At 42.6% G+C, this 23,920-nt stretch overlaps 2 protein-coding genes across 3 annotated transcripts; one reads left to right on the forward strand and one right to left on the reverse strand.

Annotated features, from left to right (window-relative positions):
- Positions 1–18: 18 nt before the first annotated feature.
- On the reverse strand, positions 19–4,093 carry CFAP144 (cilia and flagella associated protein 144). 2 transcript variants are annotated; one of them, XM_058178183.1, is made up of 4 exons: positions 3,847–4,093; positions 2,882–2,941; positions 488–591; positions 19–329 (listed from the first exon to the last, which is right to left on the reverse strand). In XM_058178183.1, the coding sequence occupies exons 1-4, from the start codon at positions 3,980–3,982 to the stop codon at positions 219–221; spliced, it is 411 nt and encodes a 136-aa protein (XP_058034166.1). In that variant the 5' UTR covers positions 3,983–4,093; the 3' UTR covers positions 19–218. The 2 variants fall into 2 exon arrangements, with proteins under 2 accessions (XP_058034166.1, XP_058034167.1); XM_058178184.1 differs by lacking the exon at positions 2,882–2,941.
- A 163-nt stretch (positions 4,094–4,256) lies between these two features.
- Positions 4,257–21,901, forward strand: PIF1 (PIF1 5'-to-3' DNA helicase). Its single transcript, XM_058178138.1, has 12 exons — positions 4,257–4,972; positions 7,198–7,324; positions 8,830–8,955; positions 9,049–9,202; positions 10,178–10,292; positions 10,366–10,472; positions 11,336–11,475; positions 13,270–13,376; positions 14,829–14,916; positions 16,119–16,264; positions 20,404–20,595; positions 20,968–21,901. The coding sequence occupies exons 1-12, from the start codon at positions 4,400–4,402 to the stop codon at positions 21,034–21,036; spliced, it is 1,944 nt and encodes a 647-aa protein (XP_058034121.1). The 5' UTR covers positions 4,257–4,399; the 3' UTR covers positions 21,037–21,901.
- Positions 21,902–23,920: the final 2,019 nt, after the last annotated feature.

The following is a 23,920-nucleotide window of genomic DNA, read 5'->3' on the forward strand; positions in this document are numbered from 1 at the left end:
TGAATTGTGCATTAATCGTTCATGCATATAAGTATTCAGACAGATGGCGTAGTTACGGATGAGAAATTCATTGCCTAGGTATCTTATGAAACACATACACACAATTTGGGAACAAGTTTATTGTAACCGCTAAAAGTTCAAAGGGCAAGACAGCTTCCTTTCTTAAAATAACCAATTACAACATCTTCACAGTAAGATCCCGCAATGTTACTATGCCCTTATTTACTTTTGGTCATCTGCTTCAGGCGCCACAAAGCAGCCATGTACCTGCTGATTTCAGTGCTCCGACTTGGGAAGTGCAGCCTAGTATCGTTCCGGTTGATACTGATCTGTGAAAGAGAATATGATTATAACGTAAGAGCATTGAAATAGAAGAAGGAACAAAGTGTTGGATGCTTCAATATAACATTCCTCTATGTGACAGTACTTCAAAATTTGGGGTGCTGCTTGTCCCACAATATTTAGCTTTCCCTGAAATCCTACTTACCAATGGTGTGGAAAACCAACCAATTTCCTGACTTTCACTTTGTGGTTCTGAGTATTTCTTGGGGGGCTCAAGTGCAGCATGATGAATAAGCTGTAGGAATTCAGCTGTTGGGTTAAAGCATTGACAGTCATTATTAGGTTGTTTCAATTAGGTGGGTGTGAAATAGTAAATTTGTGGAACTAGTTATATAGTGAGTTTTACTTAGAGCAGTGGTCTGCAACCTGTGGCTCTGGAGCCACGTGTGGCTCTTTCATCCCTCTGCTGCGGCTCCCTGTTGCTCAAAATATACATGTGCGCCAATGTGCGACACCCGCTGGCATGCAATTTATTGAGCTTTACATTAACCCTCCAGAACATGTGATAAAAGGATGACGGCACATAGAAGCAGACAGCATTTTTTTGTTTGCTGCAAGTGGATAATTTAAGTTCAGCTTTTTATTTCATAAATAGGAGGAGGACTCAAATAGACATTGAGTATTTTATTTGAAAGTAACCTTTAACCCAGTGTCTTTTTTTTTTTTTTGGAGTCCAAAATGTTTTTGTTGCATGCAGAAATAAAAATTTGTTTTTTCAATGAACTCTGTAGCAGTTCATTGATTTCATAAATGCAACACATTAGTTTCATACTAGTTCATAGCATAAAGCAGTGGTGGGATTCAAATAATTTAACAACCGGTTCTCTGCCCTAATGATTTCTTCCAACAACCAGTTCACCAAACTACTCAGAAAGTTAACAACCGGTTCTCCCGAAGTGGTGCGAACTGGCTGAATCCCACCACTGGCATAAAGGTAAAAAACGATATATGCAGTGTTATCTTCATTTTAGATGTCAAAAGGGTTTTCTGGCTCCCAGTGTTTTCTTTTCTATAGAAAATGGGTCCAAATGGCTCTGAGTGTTTAAGATTGCCGACCCCTGACTTAGAGTTATGTAAATAATGAGTTCTATTTAACATTTAATGGCATTTTGGTTTGCGTATCTTTTACAGGTCTCTTATCAGTATTAGGTATTTTTTTAAACTTTGGAATATACAGTATATGATGCTATTCAAGAAATACTGTCACAAGATGACATAAAATAAAACACCAAACGCATAAATTTTTAGTTTATTAAATTGCTTTAATTGTTCTTTCTGGGAAAAAGCTAAGCAGTTTTGGCAGGCCTTTATGTCTTGTGTGTTTAATGAAGCAAAACTGCAAGGCATATATTCCTTTTGACATAATACTTTAATGTCAAACTATGCATTTGACCTTTTCCTGTTTTTAATGCAAAATTGTAGTTCATGAATAATTTCTACCTAGTAACATGCTCATATTTTTGTGTCATAGATTCTCATTCTGATCTAGATTTTGACTTCTGAAAATGGATTTTGCTTGGCATCTATCTGGTTCCATTCCAATTCTTAAGAAAACTTCTATCCAGCTATTAGTTTTAGACAATACTTTGTATAATTTATAGACATACAAAATATTGCAGAAGATACTTTTCTGAAAATGTAGGAGAGAGAAAAAAAAAGTCCCACAGTTGATCTTGGCCAAGAAGCAACCCTTACACCCATCTAAAGCACTCACTTTTTGTTTTAGAGTACTTTTAGATTTTTGTTTGTGTTTGAATGTGTTTTGTTTCACATTCTGATGAGAAAGAAGTTCCCTGAGGATGGGCTCCAGCAGGAGGCCAAAAGCATTGAAGACTAAACCTCTGGTCCCAGTGACCGACCCAGAGTGGATCCTGCAAAGCAGATTTAGTATATATAAAAAAATCCTCTCCCCTCCCCACCTTACCTCATGCCCTAATTTCTTTGCAGAATTTTACACAATGTTGGTTAACCCAAAAAGGACTAATATGATTGAGATAGGCTTATGTGAATAAAAGGGCTGAAGCCAAATTTGATGGCACCATTTTAAAGACAGGACATGTAAGCACTTTTTTGAACTTTAAGAAAGCAAAGGAAGTACCATTAGTAATAGGTCCCTCGGGTGCAATCCCAAAACAACGAGCACCACTTGAAAACCATCAGCATTGACAAATTCATCATGAGTCCATTGAAAAAAACAGCTTTATTTGGAACACCTTACATCTTGTGATGATGTCTGTAATATCACCCAACATCCACACTGCCTATCCCAGATCCTTGGGATCGGTGGTCAAAAATGCCACATCCAATCTGAACATCTGGCTAACTACAATGAACCATAATAATAAAAGTAAGACATCCTAGGTGCTTGCGAAAACTGCATATGAAAGCAAACGTAAGTAAGGACTGGCAGCTGTGACTTCACGTTTTTGTGATAACAGTCTAAACATCTGGCTCACTTGCAACCAACCATAATAATAAAATATCAGTGGCATCCATAACAAACGGCAATTCAAAAAAAAATACTGTAACAGAATCTTACCATCTTCAGGTTCCTCTAAGTTATCATGCCAAGAGGCAGGTTTCCCAGTTAAGGCATGAACTGGAGAGCAAAAGCAACATTATAAAATTAGCTATTGCTGATCTTCAAATTAAGGCACTCTTAAACTTTGCTTTAAACTACCATGTACACTGAGCATATGCACCAAGACAAATTCCTTGTGTGTCCAATCACACTTGGCCAATAAAATTCTATTCTATTCTATAAGAGAAAGAAAAAGTTAATATTTTTTTCTTACCTTGATTTGTTTTGGGAATATTTTGGGTAACATTTAGTTTGAAATGCTGACTTTTGCAGAACCAAAAACACGCATACTTTACTTTACTTTACTTTATTGTCATTGCACATGGTACAACAAAATTAAATGCAATCTTCAGTGTACATTATAACTATAAAAATAAAAACAAACATACACAGAGAACCCATGATTTCAGTCAGGTCATTATCATTGTTTCGTCCCACTCCCTTTTCATATCAATACGGCCTACATCAGGTGTTTATTACATTCAATGGCTAGGATATGTTTTTAAAAAAAAGGAAGGGAAAGGAAGCAATACAGGTAGTTGAGTTACGACCCAACATTTATGTTGCTGAGTGAAATATTCGTTAGATGAGCTTTTCCCCACTTATACAATTTTTCTCACCACCGTTGTTAAGTGAAACACTGCAGTTGTTGGTATAGTGTTTAAGTGAATCTGGTTTCCCTATTGACTTCGTTTGTTAGAAGGTCGCAAAAGCTGATTACATGCCCCCAAGACATTGCAATTGTCATAAACATGAACCATGATTGCCAAGCACCTGAATTTTGAACATGTGGCCATGGGGGAATGCTGCGACGGTCGTTAAGTGTGAAAAAAACGCCACAAGTCGCTTTTTCAGTGCCCTTGTAACTGAACTGTCACGGGCTACCTGCATTTGACAAAAGCGCCTTCTTCCAGCCCACCTACCTTTTATGAGCGGGTTTAACGCATACTCGGTATGCAGGCGCTGGCATCGCAGCTCTTTCTGGACCGTCTCAGTGAAGATCTTGTTCTGACTGACTGGATCCAGTGGTTCCTTTACGACCCCCTTAACCCCAGCCATGCGGCGTTACTTGGACCGCTATTTCAATCGCTCCAGAATCTCCGCCGACGTTGTGTATGGCTGGAGCGTATCCAGGGGCGGAGACCGTCGCTTTCTGGTCTCCCAGCTATTGATCTAAGTAAGTCGCAAGCCGGGAAGTCTAACTCCGCCTCGCCTCTTTTCATTGGCTGAAAAATTAAAGCTTCCCTAATGCTGATTGGCCGTGGCGGCCGGTCGAAAAAATTTGAATCCGCCTGCGTCCCGCAGCTCAAGCAGGGTAACTTTAACGTGAGGATGTCTTTTCAAAACCCGGCTCGGTCGGCAGCGGGTTAAAGAAGTGTCTGTTGCTCCGCACCCGAGGCAGGCTTTTTTTAAGCGGGTCTCGCTCTCGCTCTTTGTCATGTTTGCGTGTTTGCTCTCTCGGCTTCACCCTGCAGAATGCAACCGGCGGCAGACTCGGAGCTGGATGGGAGGATTCGCTGCACGGTGGCAGTGGAGCATCTGGGTGCAGCGGCGGCCCCGAATCGGCTGCTCCTGCGAGATGCCTGGGTCAACCTCGGACGGAATGAGTTTCGCGAACTGGTCTTGCAGGTGACGAACGGCTCGGGTCCCGGCCGCCTCCAGAACTTCCCTTTGCGGCGGAACGAAATGCGCCTGTTCACACGTTTTGTGAAGGACGGGAAGAGCTCGATCCGGTTGGGTCCCTTAGGTTCCAATTACGTGCAGCTACTGCTCTCTAATTGCCCTCCGGATCGCTTGCGTCGCTTCGTTCAGACTCTGCGCATCAAATTTGAAGCTACCCGGCACGGAGGGCGGCCGGTGCCTGAGCGGACAAGGCTCCTCTCTAGCTTGCCGCGCACATTCGACACGGTAAGCCCGGTGCAAGCCCGCGATTTGCAACAAGCGAGTGCCCGAGAAGCTCTGGCAAACGTTACAGCCACCCCCACGAAAGGACAGACTCTACGCTGCAGGTCTAGGAAGCGTCCTCTGGAATCAGTGGATGGGAGGCAGGTAAGCTGATTAAGGGGCGTGCATAAGTGCACCTGCGTGCCTACAGTCCCTGTCCTAATATTCCTTTTTACTTACTCTTTACAAGGTTTACTTACTCTTTAAAGTATCCAAATTATGTTTATACTTTTACCTGTTATCTTATATATGATTGACAAAATAAATAAATAAATAAATAAATAGAGCTATCTTCTGTCTGAAAAGGTAACTACGGTATTTGCTTATACTATTAAGCATCAATAGGTAATATTAAGCGCTGAAGAAAAGATGCAGAGAGTCATACCCTCTGATGGTGCTTTCCCCAAATCCAAAACGGCCTATTGATCATGTTGACTAGAGCAGGGGTCTCCAACCTTGGGAACTTTAAGCCTGGAGGACTTCAACTCCAGGCTTTACTGCAATGCTCTCTACATGGGGCTCCCCTTGAAGGGCATCCGGAGGCTGCAGTTAGTCCAGAATGCGGCTGCGCGGGTGATAGAGGGAGCCGCTCGTGGCTCCCGCATGACACCTATCCTGCGCAGACTGCACTGGCTACCTGTGGCCTTCCGGGTGCGCTTCAAGGTTTTGGTGACCATCTTCAAAGCGCTCCATGGCATAGGGCCGGGTTACTTACGGGACCGCCTGCTGCTACCGAATACCTCTCTCCGACCCGTGCGCTCTCATAGAGAGGGACTCCTCAGGGTGCCGTCAGCGAGGCAATGTCGTCTGGCGGCGCCCAGGGAAAGGGCCTTCTCTGTGGGGGCTCCCACCCTTTGGAACGAACTACCCCCAGGACTTCGTCAGCTTCCGGACCTTCGGACCTTCCGCCGCGAGCTTAAAACACACTTATTTATTTGCGCAGGACTGAGTTAGATTTTAAATTTACGGGTTTTAAACTGGGTTTTATTTTTTATATTTTTAAATATTTGGCGTTTAGAATAAGTTTTTAAATTGTTTTTTACTCTGTATTTATGTGTTTTTAAGTGCCTGTTAACCGCCCTGAGTCCCTCGGGAGATAGGGCGGTATATAAATATGATTAAATAAATAAATAAATAAATAATAAATAAACTCCCAGAATTCCACAGCCAGCAAAGCAAAGCTGGCTGTGGAATTCTGGGAGTTGAAGTCTGCTAGGCTTAAAGTTCCCAAGGTTGGAGACCCCTGGACTAGAGGATAACATGTTGGGAAGATAGAGTTTGCCAATACTTTTATTAAAGCTTACAAAAAAAGGATAAAAAGTAATACAAACTAAAAGCTAAAGGTTTCCCTTGCACTTATGTGCTAGTTGTTCCCGACTCTAGAGGGCAGTGCTCATCGTTTCTAAGCCGAAGATCCAGTGCTGTCCGAATATGTCTCTGTGGTCATGTGGTTGGCATGACTAAATGCCATAGGTGCATGGAACGCTGTTACCTTCCCATCAAAGGTGGTCCCTATTTTTCTACTTGCATTTTTTACGTGCTTTCGAACTGCTAGGTTGGCAGAAGCTGGGACAAGTAACAGCTCACCCCATTATGCGACACTAGGGATTCGAACCGCTGACCTTTTGATCAACAAGCTCAGCATCTTAGCCACTGAGCCACCGCGTCCCTTCGAATACAAACGAAGAAAAATATAAAAAAGAAGGAAAGAAGAAATGTGGAAAGAAAAAACAGAATATACATATAATATATGTACACATGCAGGTAGTCCTCAACTTACAATGGTTCATTTAGTGACCATTCAAAGTTACAATGACACTGAAAAAAATGACTTATGACCGTTTTTCACACTTACAACCTTGGTAGCAGCTCCATGATCATGTTGTCAAAATTCAGATGCTTGGCAAAGGGTTCCTACTTGTGACCATTGCCATGTCCCAAGGTCATGTGACCGCCTTTTGCAAACTTTTGGCAGGCAAAATCAATGGGGAAGCCAGATTCACTTAACTAACTTATCCACTACAGTGATTCACTGTGGCAAGAAAGGTTGTAAAATGGGGGAGGGAGGGAAACTCACTTAACCATTTCACTTATCAACAGAAATGTTGGGCTCAATTGTGATTGTAAGTTGAGGGCTCCCTGTATTCCTACCAGAACTGAATTTGCACTCCCAACTCCTCTTCCCTCCTCAGGAACTTTCTTTCCTTCCCTTTTTGGCAAAAAGATAAAAGTGTAAACCTTTAATGGCAGTCACTATAATAACCAGTTCTGATTGCCTGAGATATAACTGTATGTAAGGGATGTAAGTTAAATATGGATTGTCCCACCAGATGCCTGAAGAAAAGCAAGTGAAGAAGCCTTGGTTGATGGGCTCCCGAGCAACACTGTCCCAGGAGCAGTCAAGAGTGCTGAATGCTGTGTTGAGTGGAAAGAATGTCTTCTTCACAGGGAGTGCTGGTAAATGAAAAGGTGGGAAGGGGTCATGATTAGTCATTTCAAATTAGGAATCCCAGATGTTTTCTATGACTATGTTGGGGATTCAAGCTAAAGACTTCCCACTGCTATAATGGTTTGGGATTTCTTTTGAGTGTGCATGAATAGGTTACTTTTATTTTTATTTTTTTTGTGGAATTCTTCGAGATAAACTGCCCTTTTAAATTGTCAAACCAATAACTCACAAGGTTACTTTGGTCAATAAAAAGTCCAAAGGGTAAGAGTAAATGATGTTTAGGTCACGCTGCAAATAAAAAATGAAGATCCCAATAGAAGTAAATAAATGTAGCTCACAGTTGAACAAAGGCATCCTTGGTAATCTCTGAGCTTTGTTGTCTGCTCACAGACATTTCAAGGTTGACTCAGCCTTCCATCCTTCTGAGGTCGATAAAATGAGGACCCAGATTGTTGGGGGCAATATGCTGACTCTGTAAACTGCTTAGAGAGGGCTGTAAGCACTGTGAAATGGTATATAAGTCTAAGTGCTATTGTTATTACTTGACCAGGTAATATCAATGCTACCTGGTGTAGACTTTGCTCCCTGTTTATATAAAGTAGTTTGCTCTGCCAGTGTTAGTGGGGTTGTCATTTTCTCCTTGGTAGTTCCTTGATTAGGATACTGTAAAATCTTAATTTCAAGGATTATTGGGTATTGTAAAATCCTAAATCGAAGCATTAGTGTATTGTAAACCAATATCCTAATTAAGGGACTACCAAGAGGGGGGGAAAACCAAGACTGGTGGGGCAAGCTACTATATATAAACAGGGAACAAGCCCCACTCTCACTAGCACTGATGATGTTACCTAATCAGGTAATGAAACATCTGCGGGGAAATAATGAAGCTCAGAGATCATCAAGGACTCCATCATTCAACTCCGAGCTACATTTATTCACTTCCTATTGAAATCTTCCTTTTTTATTTGCAGCATGACCTTAACCCTGTTTGCTCTTACCCTCTGGACTTTTTACTGACCTTGTGATTTATGAGTTTGACAATTAAAAAAGGGCAGTTTATAGAAAGAAGGAAGCTATGATGTAACCTTAAAGAGAGGATAAAATATAAATGCATTTATAATTGCTGCAAAGATCATAAGATACTTCCTTATAATCTTTCCGTTTCTTTTTTTCTTTTTCTATTTTTTTCCTTTTCTTTTTCCTTTTTTTTCTTTTTCACTATGTACTATTTTTCCTTATGTACTCTATTTCTTTTTCAATGGTTTTTACTTTGTTAAAAATTCCTTTAATACACACACACTCTTTGGAATTTCTGTTTTAAATTGACTCAGTGTTGCATCCTAAGTACCTAAGCATCCTAAGTACCACTACTTAGGCACAGGAAACTTGATACTGTACTTGCCATTTAAATACTCCCTAAATAATAAAAAAAATTGGAGAGAGGAAAATATGAGCAACTTTGAATGAATTGAGCTGAATGGTGTTTCTTTAAAATTAACTTTTGTTTTCAAAGGAACTGGAAAATCTTATTTACTGAAAAAGATTGTGGCCTCCTTTCCTCCAAATGGCACTTATGTCACAGCCAGCACAGGAGTGGCAGCTTGTCAGATTGGGGGAATCACCCTCCATGCTTTTGCAGGTAACTGGAGTTCAGATCCTGAGAAGGAGAAGGGTTGGAAAGAATTTGGGGCTGGTATGCCACAGTTATGCCCTCTTAATTTCCCTTTTGTAGGTATTGGGTCAGGAAAGGCCCCTCTGCATCAGTGTCTTGAGCTGGCCCAGAGACCTGGGGTTCGGCACCAATGGCTGAATTGCCGCTGTCTGATCATCGATGAGATCTCAATGGTGGAGGGGGAATTCTTTGATAAACTGGAAGCGGTGGCTAGGTATGTAGAACCTTCTTTTCTGGATGGTATTCCTATATTTGCATTGCTCCTAAGTAAATGGATCTAGAATACCACAGGAAGTGTTGCAGACTGCTAAGGAGTAGTCACCTTATGGATATTAGATTAGTTTCTTCCTGGATGACATTTAGAAGTTTGATGAAAACTATATTTCCAGAGAAGATTTGCGATGCTTAACCGCTATGCCATCTTTTTTTTATTTTCTATTTTTGTTAGTTTTATTGTTAATCTCTATCTTGGTTATTAATTTTATGCTTTATTTTCATCACTTTAACCATATTGTACCATAGATACTCTGATATTTTTTTACTTATATAAAGTGCTGAGAATGATGAGGTTTCAGCTAGATTCAACCAAACAGACATAAAATGACCACTTCTCTGCCACAATAATATAGTGTGAGTAACTAAAAGATTGGACATCTTGTTAACTCATGAACTGGCTTAGTTTCTAGCTGTGACTCTCAATCTTAATTTCACTAACTCTTGAATATACTATGAAGCATGTATTATATTCTCCAGTTTTTTACTACTTCCCCATGCACCCTATCAAAAGTGTCTGAAATCTCTGAAACATTTTTCAGATTTTGGCAGGGAGTGTGCCAATTCCCTTAGAGGAATTGTGGATTTTTGCAATGGACTGAGTGCCTGGAAGGGATCAGGATTGTAGCCAATATTTTCACTGTCCTTCTAAAGGGAGGGAGGGAGGGAGGGAGGGAGGGAGGAAGGAAGGAAGGAAAGAAGGAAAGAAGGAAAGAAGAGGAAAGGAAAGAATGCCAGCTATTGAAAATGGGAGTATGACTTACTTTTAAGACACCCTTTCATAATTTGTTGTTTTTCCAGCTTGATTGGGAATCCTGGGATTACAGAAGCACCAAAAAAGATTGTTCTCAGTTTTCTTGGCCCATAGCATTAAAAAAACCATTTTTGAATCTTTTTTTGTTTGCTTTCTGGCTAGAGATGTCAGGAAATGTGAGGATCCATTTGGAGGAATCCAGCTTATTATCTGTGGAGACTTCTTGCAATTGCCTCCTGTTACCAAGGACCACAGACAGCCCAAGTTCTGCTTCCAGGTTTGTTATAGTTGCTGCTGCTACTTCTAACTCTGTGGTCGGTCACAAGCTGACTCGGAGTGTGCTTTTATAGGCAAAGAGCTGGAGAAAGTGCATCCATCTGAACATGGAGTTGACAGAGGTTCGGAGACAGACTGACAAAGAATTCATTTCTCTTTTGAACGCTATCCGTCTTGGCAGGTGAGATATCATCTTCTTGTTCACTAGAACCATAAGGTGGGAAAGGATGGGGATCTGTCCTTTTGGGATAACTGAAACTTAGAAATACTTCTTTTCCCATCTCTTCCTAATTTTATTTCTGAATGTTGACACTTGTTACATCTGCCAAGTTTGAATGCTAATTAAAATGTCATCATTTTCTTTTAATTGTTCACAAAACTTCAAATGTAACATTCTTTGAATGCTGGGATCCTAAGAGAAATGTTGGTTGATATTTGCCACCAATGAAATAATTTGTAACAATTGTTATGCCAACCTTCCTGATTCATTGGTTGATGAAATTGTGCCGTAACATGCAGGGAGTTAAGACAGGCATGTCAAACTGGCAGTTTGCTGTCCGGATGTGTCACATATAGGCCACGCCCACCCCAGCTCCTCAAATGGGAGAAATGTCACATGATGGCAACATGACACGGCGAGTCAGAGATGGGTTTCAGCAGGTTCTGACCAGTTCTGGAGAACCGGTAGTAAAAATTCTGACTGGCCCTGCCCTCATCTATTCTCTGCCTCCCAAGTCCCAGCTGATCGGGAGAAAATGGAGATTTTACAGTATCCTTCCCCTGCTACGCCCACCAAGCCACACCCACAGAACCAGTAATAAAAAATTTTGAAACCCACCACTGCCATGAGTTAAGTGGAATAGGAAGTTAGAGTGCAGGAATGGCCTTTTTTCCTCAACAGACAGGGAAACATACAATACAATTTGTCAAATAGAGAAATATTTAGTGTTTTCTAGAATTGCTGTGATGCCAGGATTTCTACATATCCATGGATTATAGGTCTTAGCTCTTGTAATTTTAAATACCTCTACTGCAATCTGACAGATGTACAGAGGAAGTCACCAGACTGCTGACTCAAACAGTAATGCAAAAAGTGGAGAGAAATGGAATATTGGCTACACGGTTGTGTACTCACAAGGATGATGTAGAGTTCACAAATACCATGCAGCTGCAGCAATTAGCTGGTAAGACTCACGCAGCAACTCCTAGAGAGGTACAGTAAATAGCCCTTTCCTTGCCTTTGAGAAAGAAGATGACTTCCGATATGAGTTGTAAAAACTTAGAACCAATAATAGGAATTATTTCATATCATTTTTGTTTTGAATGAAATGGCAAAATGTGATATACTATCCTACTAATTGTAGAGATTATGTTTGTTGCACTTTGGGAATCTTCTGAATTCTTGATGTTCAAAATATTTAAATTGTAGAAGGATAAACTTCTGGATGGGGAGGAACAGACTCAGACTCAATCCCACCAAGACCGAGTGGCTGTGGATGCCGGTGGCCCGGTACAGTCAGCTAATTCCATCACTGACCATTGGGGGCGAACTATTGGCTCCCACGGAAAGGGCTCATAATCTGGGCGTCTTCCTGGATGCACGGCTGTCTTTAGAAGATCATATGATAGCCGTCACCAGGGGAGCCTTTCATCAGGTTCGCCTGATACGCCAGTTACGCCCCTTTCTGGATCGGGCTTCCTTATGCACGGTCGCTCATGCCCTTGTTACATCCCGCCTGGACTACTGTAATGCTCTCTACATGGGGCTCCCCTTGAAGTGTACCCGGAGACTCCAACTGGTCCAGAATGCGGCTGCGCGGGTGATAGAGGGAGCACCTTTTGGCTCCCATGTAACACCCCTCCTGCATAATCTGCACTGGCTCCCAGTGGTCTTCCGTGTTCACTTTAAGGTACTTGTCATCACCTTTAAAACGCTCCATGGCCTAGGGCCGGGATATTTACGGGACCGCCTACTGCCACCATTAGCCTCTCACCGACCAGTGCGCTCTCACAGAGAGGGCCTCCTCCGGATACCGTCAGCTAAACAATGTCGGCTGGCGACCTCTAGGGGGAGGGCCTTCTCTATGGGGGCCCCTACCCTCTGGAACGAGCTCCCTCTGGGGCTTCGTCAACTCCCCGATCTCAAGTCCTTCCGCCGCGAGCTGAAGACGTTGCTATTTCGAAGAGCAGGACTAGCTTGAATGTAGTTTTAAATTGGGATTTTTAAAAAAGGGGTTTAAATGAGGTTTTAAATTTGTATTTAAAAGTTAGAGCATCAATTGAATTTAACTATCTATTCTTTTAGCTGTTTTTTATCTATTATATGTTTTCTGTTGTTTTTTTGACTGTGAACCGCCCTGAGTCCTTCGGGAGATGGGCGGTATACAAATATAATAAATAAATAAATAAATAAATAAATAAATAAATAAACTGAGAGGCTTGTAGTCAGTTGTTGAAACATTATTTAGGAAGCTATCGGTATTTTTTTCAAACTAAATTTAGCCAGCAGTCCCCTACTCATTTGCACCAACTGGATAAATTTGGAAATTTGAGAACATACTTCGGAGCAGCTTCATAAGCTAGATGCAATATTGGGTTCTCTATTCACATATTTTTTTATATGAGTCATATAAAAGTCCATTTCTCAGAAATTAACCAGACAGGTATGTTGCTTGTGAAATCTTTACTTTTCTGTTATTCCCCTATTCTCCTCCCTCCCTGCTACTACTTTTATAGCAATTGCACTTATTTACAAATCCATGCCCAGTAGCCCCCTGCTATATTATTTCTTCAAATACTTTAAAGGTCTTTATTTCTAGAGGCTGGAGTTTTAGTTTAAAGCATGCCAGTTTCCATTCCTATTTATTAATTTGAAAAAAAAATGTTAACAAGCTTAGTGTTGCAGGATGTCTGAGAGGATATAAGTTTGCAACACTGCAATCAGAAATCTAGTGAATAAAATGTTATTTCTTTTGCAGGACAGCTAAGGTCTTTTAAGGCTGTTGACAGTGATCCTATGTTGGCAAAGACTCTTGATGCACAATGTCCTGTGAAGAGCATGATTGAACTCAAGGAAGGTGCCCAGGTGAACAAACAAAACAGCACTGCTTGGGACAGAGGTGTTGTGGCTGCTTTTGAGATCCTTCTCTTTGTTCACAACACATTCATAACTGGAATCAGATCTTGCCAAATTCTAGAGCAGTGTTGGACAACCTTTTTGACACCAACTGCCCAAATGGGAGCGCGCATGGTCTTCTGGTTTCTGGCAAACGTGTGTGCAAAGACCACCTATCTGGTGCGCATTCGGTGCCTGGCCTTTTGGGGGTCCTCGTGCCTCCCTGCCCATCCCCCTGCCTGCCCCTCTGGTCCCCATTGGGGTGGCGGGACATCCCTACCAATGACCCAGTTCCACAGCCCTGGACAGGGAGAGAAAATTGGGCAGAGAATGCTATCTCCCGTCGCTGAAAAGCCAGAGCCTCTTCCTGGCCTCAGAGGGAAGGGACATCGGCATTCCTGGGGGGCCAGAAGGCAGGAGAGCTTCGCCCCAACTCTGGCTGGGATGAAGTACCCAACCTCCAGCCCACCACTGATAACAAGCCAGTGCAGCCCTCCCTCCCCACCCCTTCGTGGCTGCTTCCCGGCAGGCGTGCCTCTTATCCCTCAGCGGTGCCTTCCTGCTTCCCAGCCGGCGTGCCTCTTACCCCTCGATGGGGTCTCCTTTTCCTCCTGGCTGCTCCAGCATCCCGGCTGAAATCGGCAGCATGAGAACCGCCACTGCCGAACTCGTGGTGGCAGGAGCAGCCGGTGGGGTGGCCAGCCACCCAGCCAGTAAACTCTGCCCTGCTGCTCCCTGTGCCCAAGCCGGCCAGGCGCTCTGGACTGTGGATGCATGTCGCTGCCACAGGCTGTAAGGCTGAGGCTGCGCAAGAAGCCCGCTCGGGCGGGGAGGGAGGGAAGCCCCAGCCTGCCTATCCTGGCTGGTAATTTTGCTCCCCTTGCTCTTCCAGGATCCAGCGCCCCAGCCACCTGGTCTTCAAACACGCGGGAGCATCTGAAACTGGAAGAGTAGCTGATCTTCTGGTTTCCAGCGCATGCATGCATGCTGGCCAGCTGGTCTTCACACGTGCGTGCGTGCCAGAAATTAGAAGACCAGGTGGCCGGCGAACATGCACACGCCGGAAACCGGAAGTTTATCTTCCCAGTGCGTGCATGTGCACTGGGCGACTGCTCTTTCAGTTTCTGGAGCTCCTGCGCACATGAAGACCAGCTGGCCAATGTGTCGGAACCCGAAGCAACAGCTCGTTCCCAGAGAGATGGCTCTTCCAGCATGCATGCCATAGGTTCCCCACCATGGAAAGGGGCTCCTTGATTTTAACGCCTATATTCTAATCTCTAAGCACTTCTCTGGATGATTCCTTACCCACAAATGGGTGGAGGATGGTTTTGTCAGCATGCAGTGGAAGTAAATCTACTTTAGATTTACTTTGCCATGGAAAAATCCACAAAAGAATTTCCTGTGACTTTCCTTTTTTAATAGGTGATGCTTACAAAGAATCTTGATGTTTCTCAAGGTCTGGTGAATGGGGCTCGTGGAGTTGTGGTTGGATTTGAAACTGAAGGAAAAGGTTGGTTTCTGACAGGCATACCTTGGAAGATCTCCTCATGGGGTAGTCATGTGGTTTGATTTCTTTTTGCAATGAAGAAAATGCATTCAACTGTTGTAAGGCAACACTGGCATTAATATTAATAAAAAATAGCAAGGAAAGCCATCTTCCATTGTCAAACTTGTTTGAAAGTGCTGTTCCTTTCCCTTTGTCCCAAACAATCTAGTTCAGTTCTAACAAACTCCATTGCTCCAAATCAAGTCTAGATTTCACTTTCTAATGTAATTTTGTGCATTGTCCCTTTAGAAAAGTTTTACTATAGTCTTAGGTTTCTCTGCTCTGTGCCACAACTTCTTAGCAGAAGCAGTTCTATTTTTGCTTCACATATAGTTGACAATCATTCTATATAAAATGAGAAAATGTAGGAAAATACTGTGATGTATGGTAGTTTGGCATATTATCTATACAGGTAACCCTCAATTTACAACTGGTTACATAGCAACCATTTGATACTTACAATCTAGTTTCAAAGTTCTAATGGCTGCTCCTGCCCCATGTGACCCGCTTCGTGTCACATGAGCACAGTTAAGGCACTTGCAACTAGATTTATTTATTTATTTAGTGTCCCCCATGACTGCAATTTTTGGCATTTTTTTAAAAACTGGAAATTGCCATTTACTTCTATTTTCTGGCAAAAAAACAATGGCTTCATTTAACTTCAGTATTTGCTTAACCACTGCAAAATAGGTAAAATCAGTCATGGTCACATGCAGAGGTGGGTTTCAGTAGGTTCTGACCAGTTCTGGAGAACTGGTAGTGGAAATTTTGAGTAGTTCAGATAACGGTAGTAAAAATTCTGACTGGCCCTGCCCTCATCTATTCTCTGCCTCCCAAGTCACAGCTGATCGGGAGGAAATGGGGATTTTGCAGTAACCTTCTCCTGGAGTCAGGAGGGAATGGAGATTTTACAGTATCTTTCCCCTGCCAGGCCCACCAAGCCACACCTGCCATGCCACACCCACCAAGCCACACCCACAGAACCGGTAGTAAAATTTTTTGAAATCCACCACTGGTCATATGGTGTGTCCCTCTAAAAACATCCAGAACCTATCACTATAATTTCAGGCTAAATTATGGTTGTAAGTTGAGACCTACCTAGAACCAGTAGTAGTGACATATTGCAGTACCGAATAGTAACTGTAGACTTGTGTTTTTTGCTACAGGCCTGCCAAAAGTGAGATTTCTTTGTGGTGTAACTAATATTATTGGTTTGGAAAGATGGGTTTTTAAGGGGCCAGCAGGCACTTACCTGAGTCGCCAGCAGCTGCCCCTGAAGCTTGCTTGGGCCATTTCTATCCACAAGAGCCAGGTTTGTAATATATCTGATTTTTGTAGGAAATATACAGTAATAATGGTTTATCACTGGGCTTCTTTATGTACAAAATTTTTTGATTTTTGTACTGGATTCTTTATCAATGTTAAAATCCTGGAAAGTTATCAGCCTGTTTGTTCTTTTTTGCCCATACCTGATGGAATCAAACTTGTTTTGTTCCTATCAATGATTTATAATACTGAGCAGACTAAAGTTGCACGCTAAATGCCATTAAGACACAGCTTAAACTTTTAAAGTAGATATTCTAATACTAAAGAAATCATGTACAGGTAATCCTCATTTATTAACAACTTGTTTATTTATTTAACTACATTCATTAATGACTTTTTACTTGTACAACAATGGTGGAAAAAATAACTTTACAGCTCATTTATGACCTCTGTGGCATTCCTCAGTCATGTGAGCACCATTACAGTCCATAGGCGTGGTTCTTTGCCCAACCTGTGTTTTTTTCCTCCCCAATCCCCACCTCACAGATTAATTGAAAAGAAGGGGATTGGAAGAAAATAAGCTATTTGCTTTTCTAAAAACAATCTGATCACATCAACAGCCCAAGGCTGGGAACCTCAGGCATAGTATTCTCTAAAATATCTTTCCAATCTCTCTGGTTAGCAGAGGGAGGGGATGAAAAAAGCAAGTAATTTCTGTAAGCAAGCTCTTATTTGTCTGACCTTTTCCTACTGCCACGTTCTATTGAAGTGTAAAAGAGTAAAGACTTATTCTCTTGAAATCTCTTTCTCTCCAATCTCTCTACTCTGCAGTGGGGAGGATAAATAAAGGTAGTGATTTTTGTAGGCAATCTCTCCTTTATCTGATGCATGCACACATGCACACACACAGAGATAATACCATCAGTGAGAGTCAGTGAGGGTGTGGGTTTTCCTCCCTGTTTATTGGTAGTCCTCAATTTACAAACATAATTGGGAGTGGAATTTTGGTCAGAAGTTGTCGTTGTAAGTCAAGGTACTCGTGAGATTGGACCTAGGTTTTTTTTTGCTGTTTTTACAGCAGTTGTTAAATCCAAATCACATAGTAATTGGAGTCCTAGTGGACAATCATTTAAATATGAGCCAGCAGTGTGCTGCAGCTACCAAAAAAGCCAACACAGTTTTAGGCTGCATAAACAGAGGGATAGAATCAAGATCCCGTGAAGTGTTAATACCACTTTATAATGCTTTGGTAAGGCCACACTTGGAATACTGCATTCAGTTTTGGATGCCATGATGTAAAGAAGATGTTGAGACTCTAGAAAGAGTGCAGAGAAGAGCAACAAAGATGATTAGGAGACTGGAGGCTAAAACATAAAAAGAACGGTTGCTGGAATTGGCTATGTCTAGTTTGATGAAAAGAAGGACTAGGGGTGATATGATAGCACAGCTCCAATATCTCAGGGGCTGCCACAAAAAAGAGGAGTCAAGTAGAGGTGGTATTCAGCCATTTCAGACCAGTTCACCTGAACTGGTAGTGAAAATCACAGGTGTGGGCCCACCCACCCTGGCTCCAAATCGTGCTATTTAGACACCTTTTTGAGGCCAGTGCATGCGTGGAAGGCATGTGCTGCAGCAAAGTGCATGCGTGGAAGGCCATTGCATGTGTGGATGGGGTGCGTGCACGCAAAGCGAGTATCCACACGCCCACACTCACATTTGCGAACTGATAGGGAAAATAAGTGAATATCACCCCTGGAGTCAAGCTAGTCTCCAAAGCACCTGAGAAAGAAGGAATGGATGGAAACTAATCGAGGAGAGAACCTACTTAGAACTAAGGAGAAATTTCCTGACAGAACAATTAATCAATGGAACAACTTGCCTGCAGAAGTTGTGCTCCAACACTGGAAGTTTTTAAAGAAGAGATTGGATAACCATTTGTCTGATTATCCAAGTGGTATAGGGTTTCCTGCCTAAGCAGGGAGTTGGACTAGAAGACCTCCAAGGTCTCTTCCAACTCTGTTATTCTAAATTATAACTAATTTAATTATTCTAATTATTAAGTGAAATACAAAATGGTTAAGCAAAACCATTATCCCAAATGGATGGTGTTGGCTGGAAAGTGGCAAAAAATGCCATTGGAAACTGGGGGGAAAATAATAAATCATGGTTATGGGACTATGGGATGCTGCACTTGGTCATAAATGAGAGCCAGTTGCCAAGCACCTAACATATACAACCATATGGTTGCAAAACTTTATCTTTATAGGCCAACCACATTAGTGCAAAACTTTATCTTTATAGGCCATTAGATCTTCAAACGATCATTAAATGAATGATCATAAGTCAAGGACTACCTGTAGCTTCCCCTGCCAATTTTGGTGGGAAACCAAAAAAACCCCAAAACACATCATTTCCAGTAGCCAACATCCAGATAATCGGGGATTAGCACTAAAAAAATAATAATCACACTATACAATACCCTAATCAAGGAACTGCCAAGGAGAAAACCATACTTCCACCAATACTGACAGGGCAAGCTATTGTACATAAACAGAGAGCAAACCCCTCCCCCCATATCAGCACTAATGTTACCTGGTTAGGTAATGAAACATCTGTGAGAAACAACAAGCTCAGAGGGCACCAAGGTATCTGGGTGTTTGCAGCCCTAATCTGGTAACCCCATTATACCATTTAAAGTCCTATCCCCTAATTCTGGGGTCAGCAGAAAAGTACACTGTCCTAAAATATGCTGCCCCAATTTCTAAGGATATATACTGCTACCCAGTAATTACGTTGATGATTGGTGCCCTCCTTTTTGGGTTTTATCTGGGACAAAGCAAGGAAAGAAATTGGAGGATTCCCTTGGTTTCTCTTTCCTTGACTTCCCTTCCTATCAAACATTGCTCAGGTACTCAGAATGGCATAATTAGCCTTCTGTCAAACTCTCCAATTAAAAGAATGCTAAATATATATCCCAAAATAGCCTGGATGACAGGTCACAGTCATGGAGGAGGACAGTAAGCTAAAGGAAGAAAAAGTGACTGAGAACATGTCAACTTCCTCCTCAGGTAATCTTGCAAGGAATGGCAGTGCCTGCAGGATTAATCCAATTCTGTCCTCATGGCCATCAGCATTTGAAAGTACCCTATGAATGTCCATGAAGCAGAAAAGAATAGACAAAATAGTGCTATCAGCGTAACTGTACAAAAATACGTTTGTCAGAGCAGCAGAAAATCTGTAATGAGTTGGAAGTTAACAGAACAAGCAAAGATGTAGTTTGCAGAACCCAAATATCCCACCCCCCTGGTTTAAGCTGAACATCTGGGCAGTAAGACATGCTATTTTTAATGCCGAGTGCTACCCATGTTAATAAGAAGCTTGCATAAAATCTGGTATGTGCTTTAGAACAGGGGTCTCAAACCGTGGCAACTTTAAGATTTGTGGACTTCAACTCCCAGAATTCCTCAGCCAGAAAATTCTGTAAGGTCTAGTCCAGCGGTCTCCAACCTTGGCGAATAAGATTTGTGGACCTCAACTCCCAGAATTCCTCAGCCAGCTTTGCTGAACTCTAGGAGTTGAAGTCCACAAGTCTTAAAGTTGCCAAGGTTGGAGAACCCTGCTTTAGAAAGCAGCAATCAGACATTGCACCAGTAAATTTATCTGTAGAGGCCAGGCGTCTCGTCTCTTCTGCTGCTCAAGCAGAAAAGGTCATGCAAGGCAGTTCATTGGAGGAGAGGTGCATGTTGGTGGCAGCAGCCTAAAGTAGCAATAGAAGCTGAGCAGATCCAGCTTCTGATCATGTCAGCAATTACTTTGTAGAAGCAGTATGTTAAGACAGTGTCAATAGCAAAACTTGTGCAGGGAGAATTACTTTAAAACCGGAACTAAATAGTTTAAGCTACATTAAGAAGTAGAATAAGTGGAGCTGGAAATAAGATCTTGAGGCTACAAACATTAAAAAAATACGGTAGTTACTATATTTGTGCTGCAGTCTGAATACAGCAAGCTCATAGCTGTAATTCCAGTTACTGAATATTTTTCCATTATTATTCTAAAGATTAAACCTGGGATATACATCCTAGCAGATGACTTATGTACATACTTCAATATACATTTAACTGTTGGTGTTGCTAACTCAGTCTTGTCTACTAATGACTTTCAATCTTTGCTTATTTCTTTTTCTAGGGTATGTCTTTAGACTGTGCCGAGGTTTCTCTAGCTCGCGTCTTTGAAAGTGGGCAGGCATATGTAGCACTTTCTCGAGCTCGTAGTCTGGCAAGTCTCCGAGTTTTGGATTTTGAAGCCAAGGTAGTCAGAGCTAATCCATGTGTACTGCGATTTTACAAGGAGCTGAAGAGAGACCAATTTTTAAATCAGGTAATTTGTCAGTAGGCTATTCCAGAGTAGTACAATTTGGAGACAATATATTCCTATACAGACTGAATACTTGGTGGTGGGTGGGTGAGAATTAGAGGAGACTAGAGCAAGTCTCTTAACTGATTAGTGGCGTTACTGAGGTTTCTGGGTAGAACAGTCCCAAACACTTTGAACAAATATTTTTGGTTTCTAATTCTCAGTTGTTGCAAAAGGTATTTTCCATTTGCCCTCATCACCTTTAATAAATTGCAGGCCATAACGTTTTTACTTAAAAAAAAAAGTTTTAACAGATCAAACTGCTCAGTATAAGGGGCTGACCAGTATAAGATATTTAACAACTTGAGTCTGACTTTGTTTGCTTTTACTCTTTAGGCCTCTTTGCATTCCTATATTCACGCTGATAAAGAAAATGAAAAAGTTAAAGGAACATTTACAGGCTGAGAATCCTTGGTGCCATTTTATTAATTCATTTCTTTTGGAACAACTGCTTCTACAAATTCAGTATTTCTATAAAGTATTGGAGCATTGTGAAGAAGAGAACAATTATGAGACATCGTTTTCTATAAACACGGACAGTCCATCTGCCTAAAATGAACACTGAAGTTTTAACCCAAATCGTTCTGCTTCTGAGTTTGCACTGATCAGATCTTAAAAATTACTTGAAGTCACCTTGATGGAATAGTCAAATTTTGCTAGGATATTTACTTCAAATACAGTAGCACTTACACTGTGTGTATTGTGAGTATTTGATATTACTGAATAAAACTTAACTTTAAGGACTCATATTACTTCCTTAATAAACCAAATGATATTTTACTTAATGATTGTTATAAATGTATGATAATTCTATACCCTGGACTATTTTGCTTCTCTTAATGTACCTATTTTGAGAAAGGTCTTAGATTTTTTTAATTGAACAGAGACACTTTCATTTCCTTTGTACTATACAGTATTGTCTGAAGTATAGCTTCTCAAGTTTAAAAGAAAGCTAACCAGATAAGAGTAATCTGCATCATATCCTAGCATCTACAAAGATATTTACTGTATACATTGCAATTTCAAGAATAGAATTAGTTCCCTTAGCAGAATTTGAAACAAAATCATTCAATTTAAAATCCAAACACCTTTTGAAGCAAAATTAATTTTGCTACTTAAATAACATTGCATACATTTGTTAAAATGCACTCTCTCCTACATGTACAGCAAGCAATGCTAGGTACATTTTCTGGTTTTTTTTTTATTATTATTATTTATTCGATTTTTATACCGCCCTTCTCCCGAAGGACTCAGGGCGGTGTACAGCCAAGGTAAAACAAAACGGTACAATATACAATTAAAAATACAAATTAAAAAACTTATTATATAGTTGGCCTAAAAACTTTAAAATATATAAAACTAAAAAACCCCTTAAAATTAATAATAGAAATTTAAAACCAATAAAATTTAAGCCAGCCCCGCGCGAATAAATAGATGTGTTTTCAATTCGCGGCGGAAAGTCCGAAGGTCAGGTATTCGGCGTAAACCCGGGGGAAGTTCGTTCCAGAGGGTGGGAGCCCCCACAGAGAAGGATCTTTCCCTGGGGGCCGCCAGCCGACATTGCTTGGCAGATGGCACCCTGAGAAGTCCCTCTTTGTGAGAGCGTACGGGTCGGTGGGAGGCATGAGGTAACTGAAGCCTCCGGGTGCACCTCAAGGAGAGCCCCATGTAGAGAGCATTACAATAATCCAAGCGAGTGGTAATGAGCGCATGAGTGACTGTGCACAAGACATCCCGATCAAGGAAGGGGCGCAACTGCCGAACCAGGCGAACCTGGTGGAAGGCCCTCCTGGAGACGGCCGTCAAATGATCTTCAAACGACAGCCATTCATCCAGGAGAACACCTAAGTTGCGCACCCTATCCTTTGGGGCCAATAACTCACCTCCAACAGTCAGCTGCGGCTGCAGCTGACTGAATCGGGGTGCCGGCATCCACAGCCACTCCGTCTTGGAAGGATTAAGCTTGAGCCTGTTTCTCCCCATCCAGACCCGTACGGCTTCCAAACACCGGGACAGCACTTCAACAGCTTCATTGGGGTGGCCCGGGGTGGAAAAGTACAGCTGAGTATCATCAGCGTACAGCTGGTATCTCACCCCAAAGCCACTGATGATCTCACCCAACGGCTTCATATAGATGTTGAACACAAGGGGCGAGAGGATCGACCCCTGTGGCACCCCACAAGTGAGGCACCTCGCAGCCGACCTCTGCCCCCGTCAAAACCGTCTGCGACCGGTCGGAGAGATAGGAGGAGAATCACCGATACACGGTGGCTCCCACTCCCAATCCCAATGGTCGATGGTATCAAAAGCCGCTGAGAGATCTAATAGGACCAGGGCAGAGGAATAACCCCTGTCCCTGGCCCTCCAGAGATCATCCACCAACGCGACCAAAGCTGTCTCCGTGCTGTATCCGGGTCGGAAGCCGGACTGGAACGGGTCTAGATAGACAGCTTCATCCAGGTATTGGGGTAGCTGCCGCGCCACAGCACTCTCTACAACCTTTGCAACAAAGCGAAGGTTGGAGACCGGACGATAATTACCCAAAATAGCTGGGTCCAGGGAGGGCTTCTTGAGGAGGGGTCTCACCACCGCCTCTTTCAAGGCGGCAGGGAAAACCCCTTCCAACAAAGAAGCGTTGATAATCCCCTGGAGCCAGCCTCGTGTCACCTCCTGAGTGGCCAGTACCAGCCAGGAAGGACACGGGTCCAGTAAACATGTGGTGGCGTGGAGCCTCCCCAACAACCTGTCCACGTCCTCGGGAGCCACAGGGTCAAACTCATCCCAAACAGACTCAACAAGACGTGCCTCCTCTCTCTCGCTTGGATCATCCCAATTTCGGTCCAGACCATCCCGGAGCTGAGCGATTTTATCGTATAGATAACCACTAAACTCCTCGGCACGTCCCTGCAAAGGGACATCCCGCACCTCCTGATGAAGGAGGAAGCAGGTCACCCGAAACAGGGCGGCCGGGCGGTTATCTGCTGATGCAATGAGGGTGGAAGCGTAGGAACGCCTCGCCTCCCTCATTGCCACTAGGTAGGTCATAGAATAGGACCTAACTAGTGTCCGATCAGCTTCGGAACGACTGGACCTCCAAATACTCTCTAGGCGTCTTCTCCGGCGTTTCATCTCCCTCAGCCCCTCGGAAAACCAAGGGGCCGGACGAGACCTACGCCGGGTCAGAGGCCGCAAAGGCACGACACGGTCCAAGGCCCCAGCCGCGGCCTGTTCCCAGGCCACAACTAGTTCCTCAGTCGAGCCGTGGGCCAGATCCTCAGGGAATGGCCCA

The sequence above is a fragment of the Ahaetulla prasina genome, chromosome 3 (assembly GCF_028640845.1).
Source record: "Ahaetulla prasina isolate Xishuangbanna chromosome 3, ASM2864084v1, whole genome shotgun sequence".
NCBI classification, from domain to species: domain Eukaryota; kingdom Metazoa; phylum Chordata; class Lepidosauria; order Squamata; family Colubridae; genus Ahaetulla; species Ahaetulla prasina.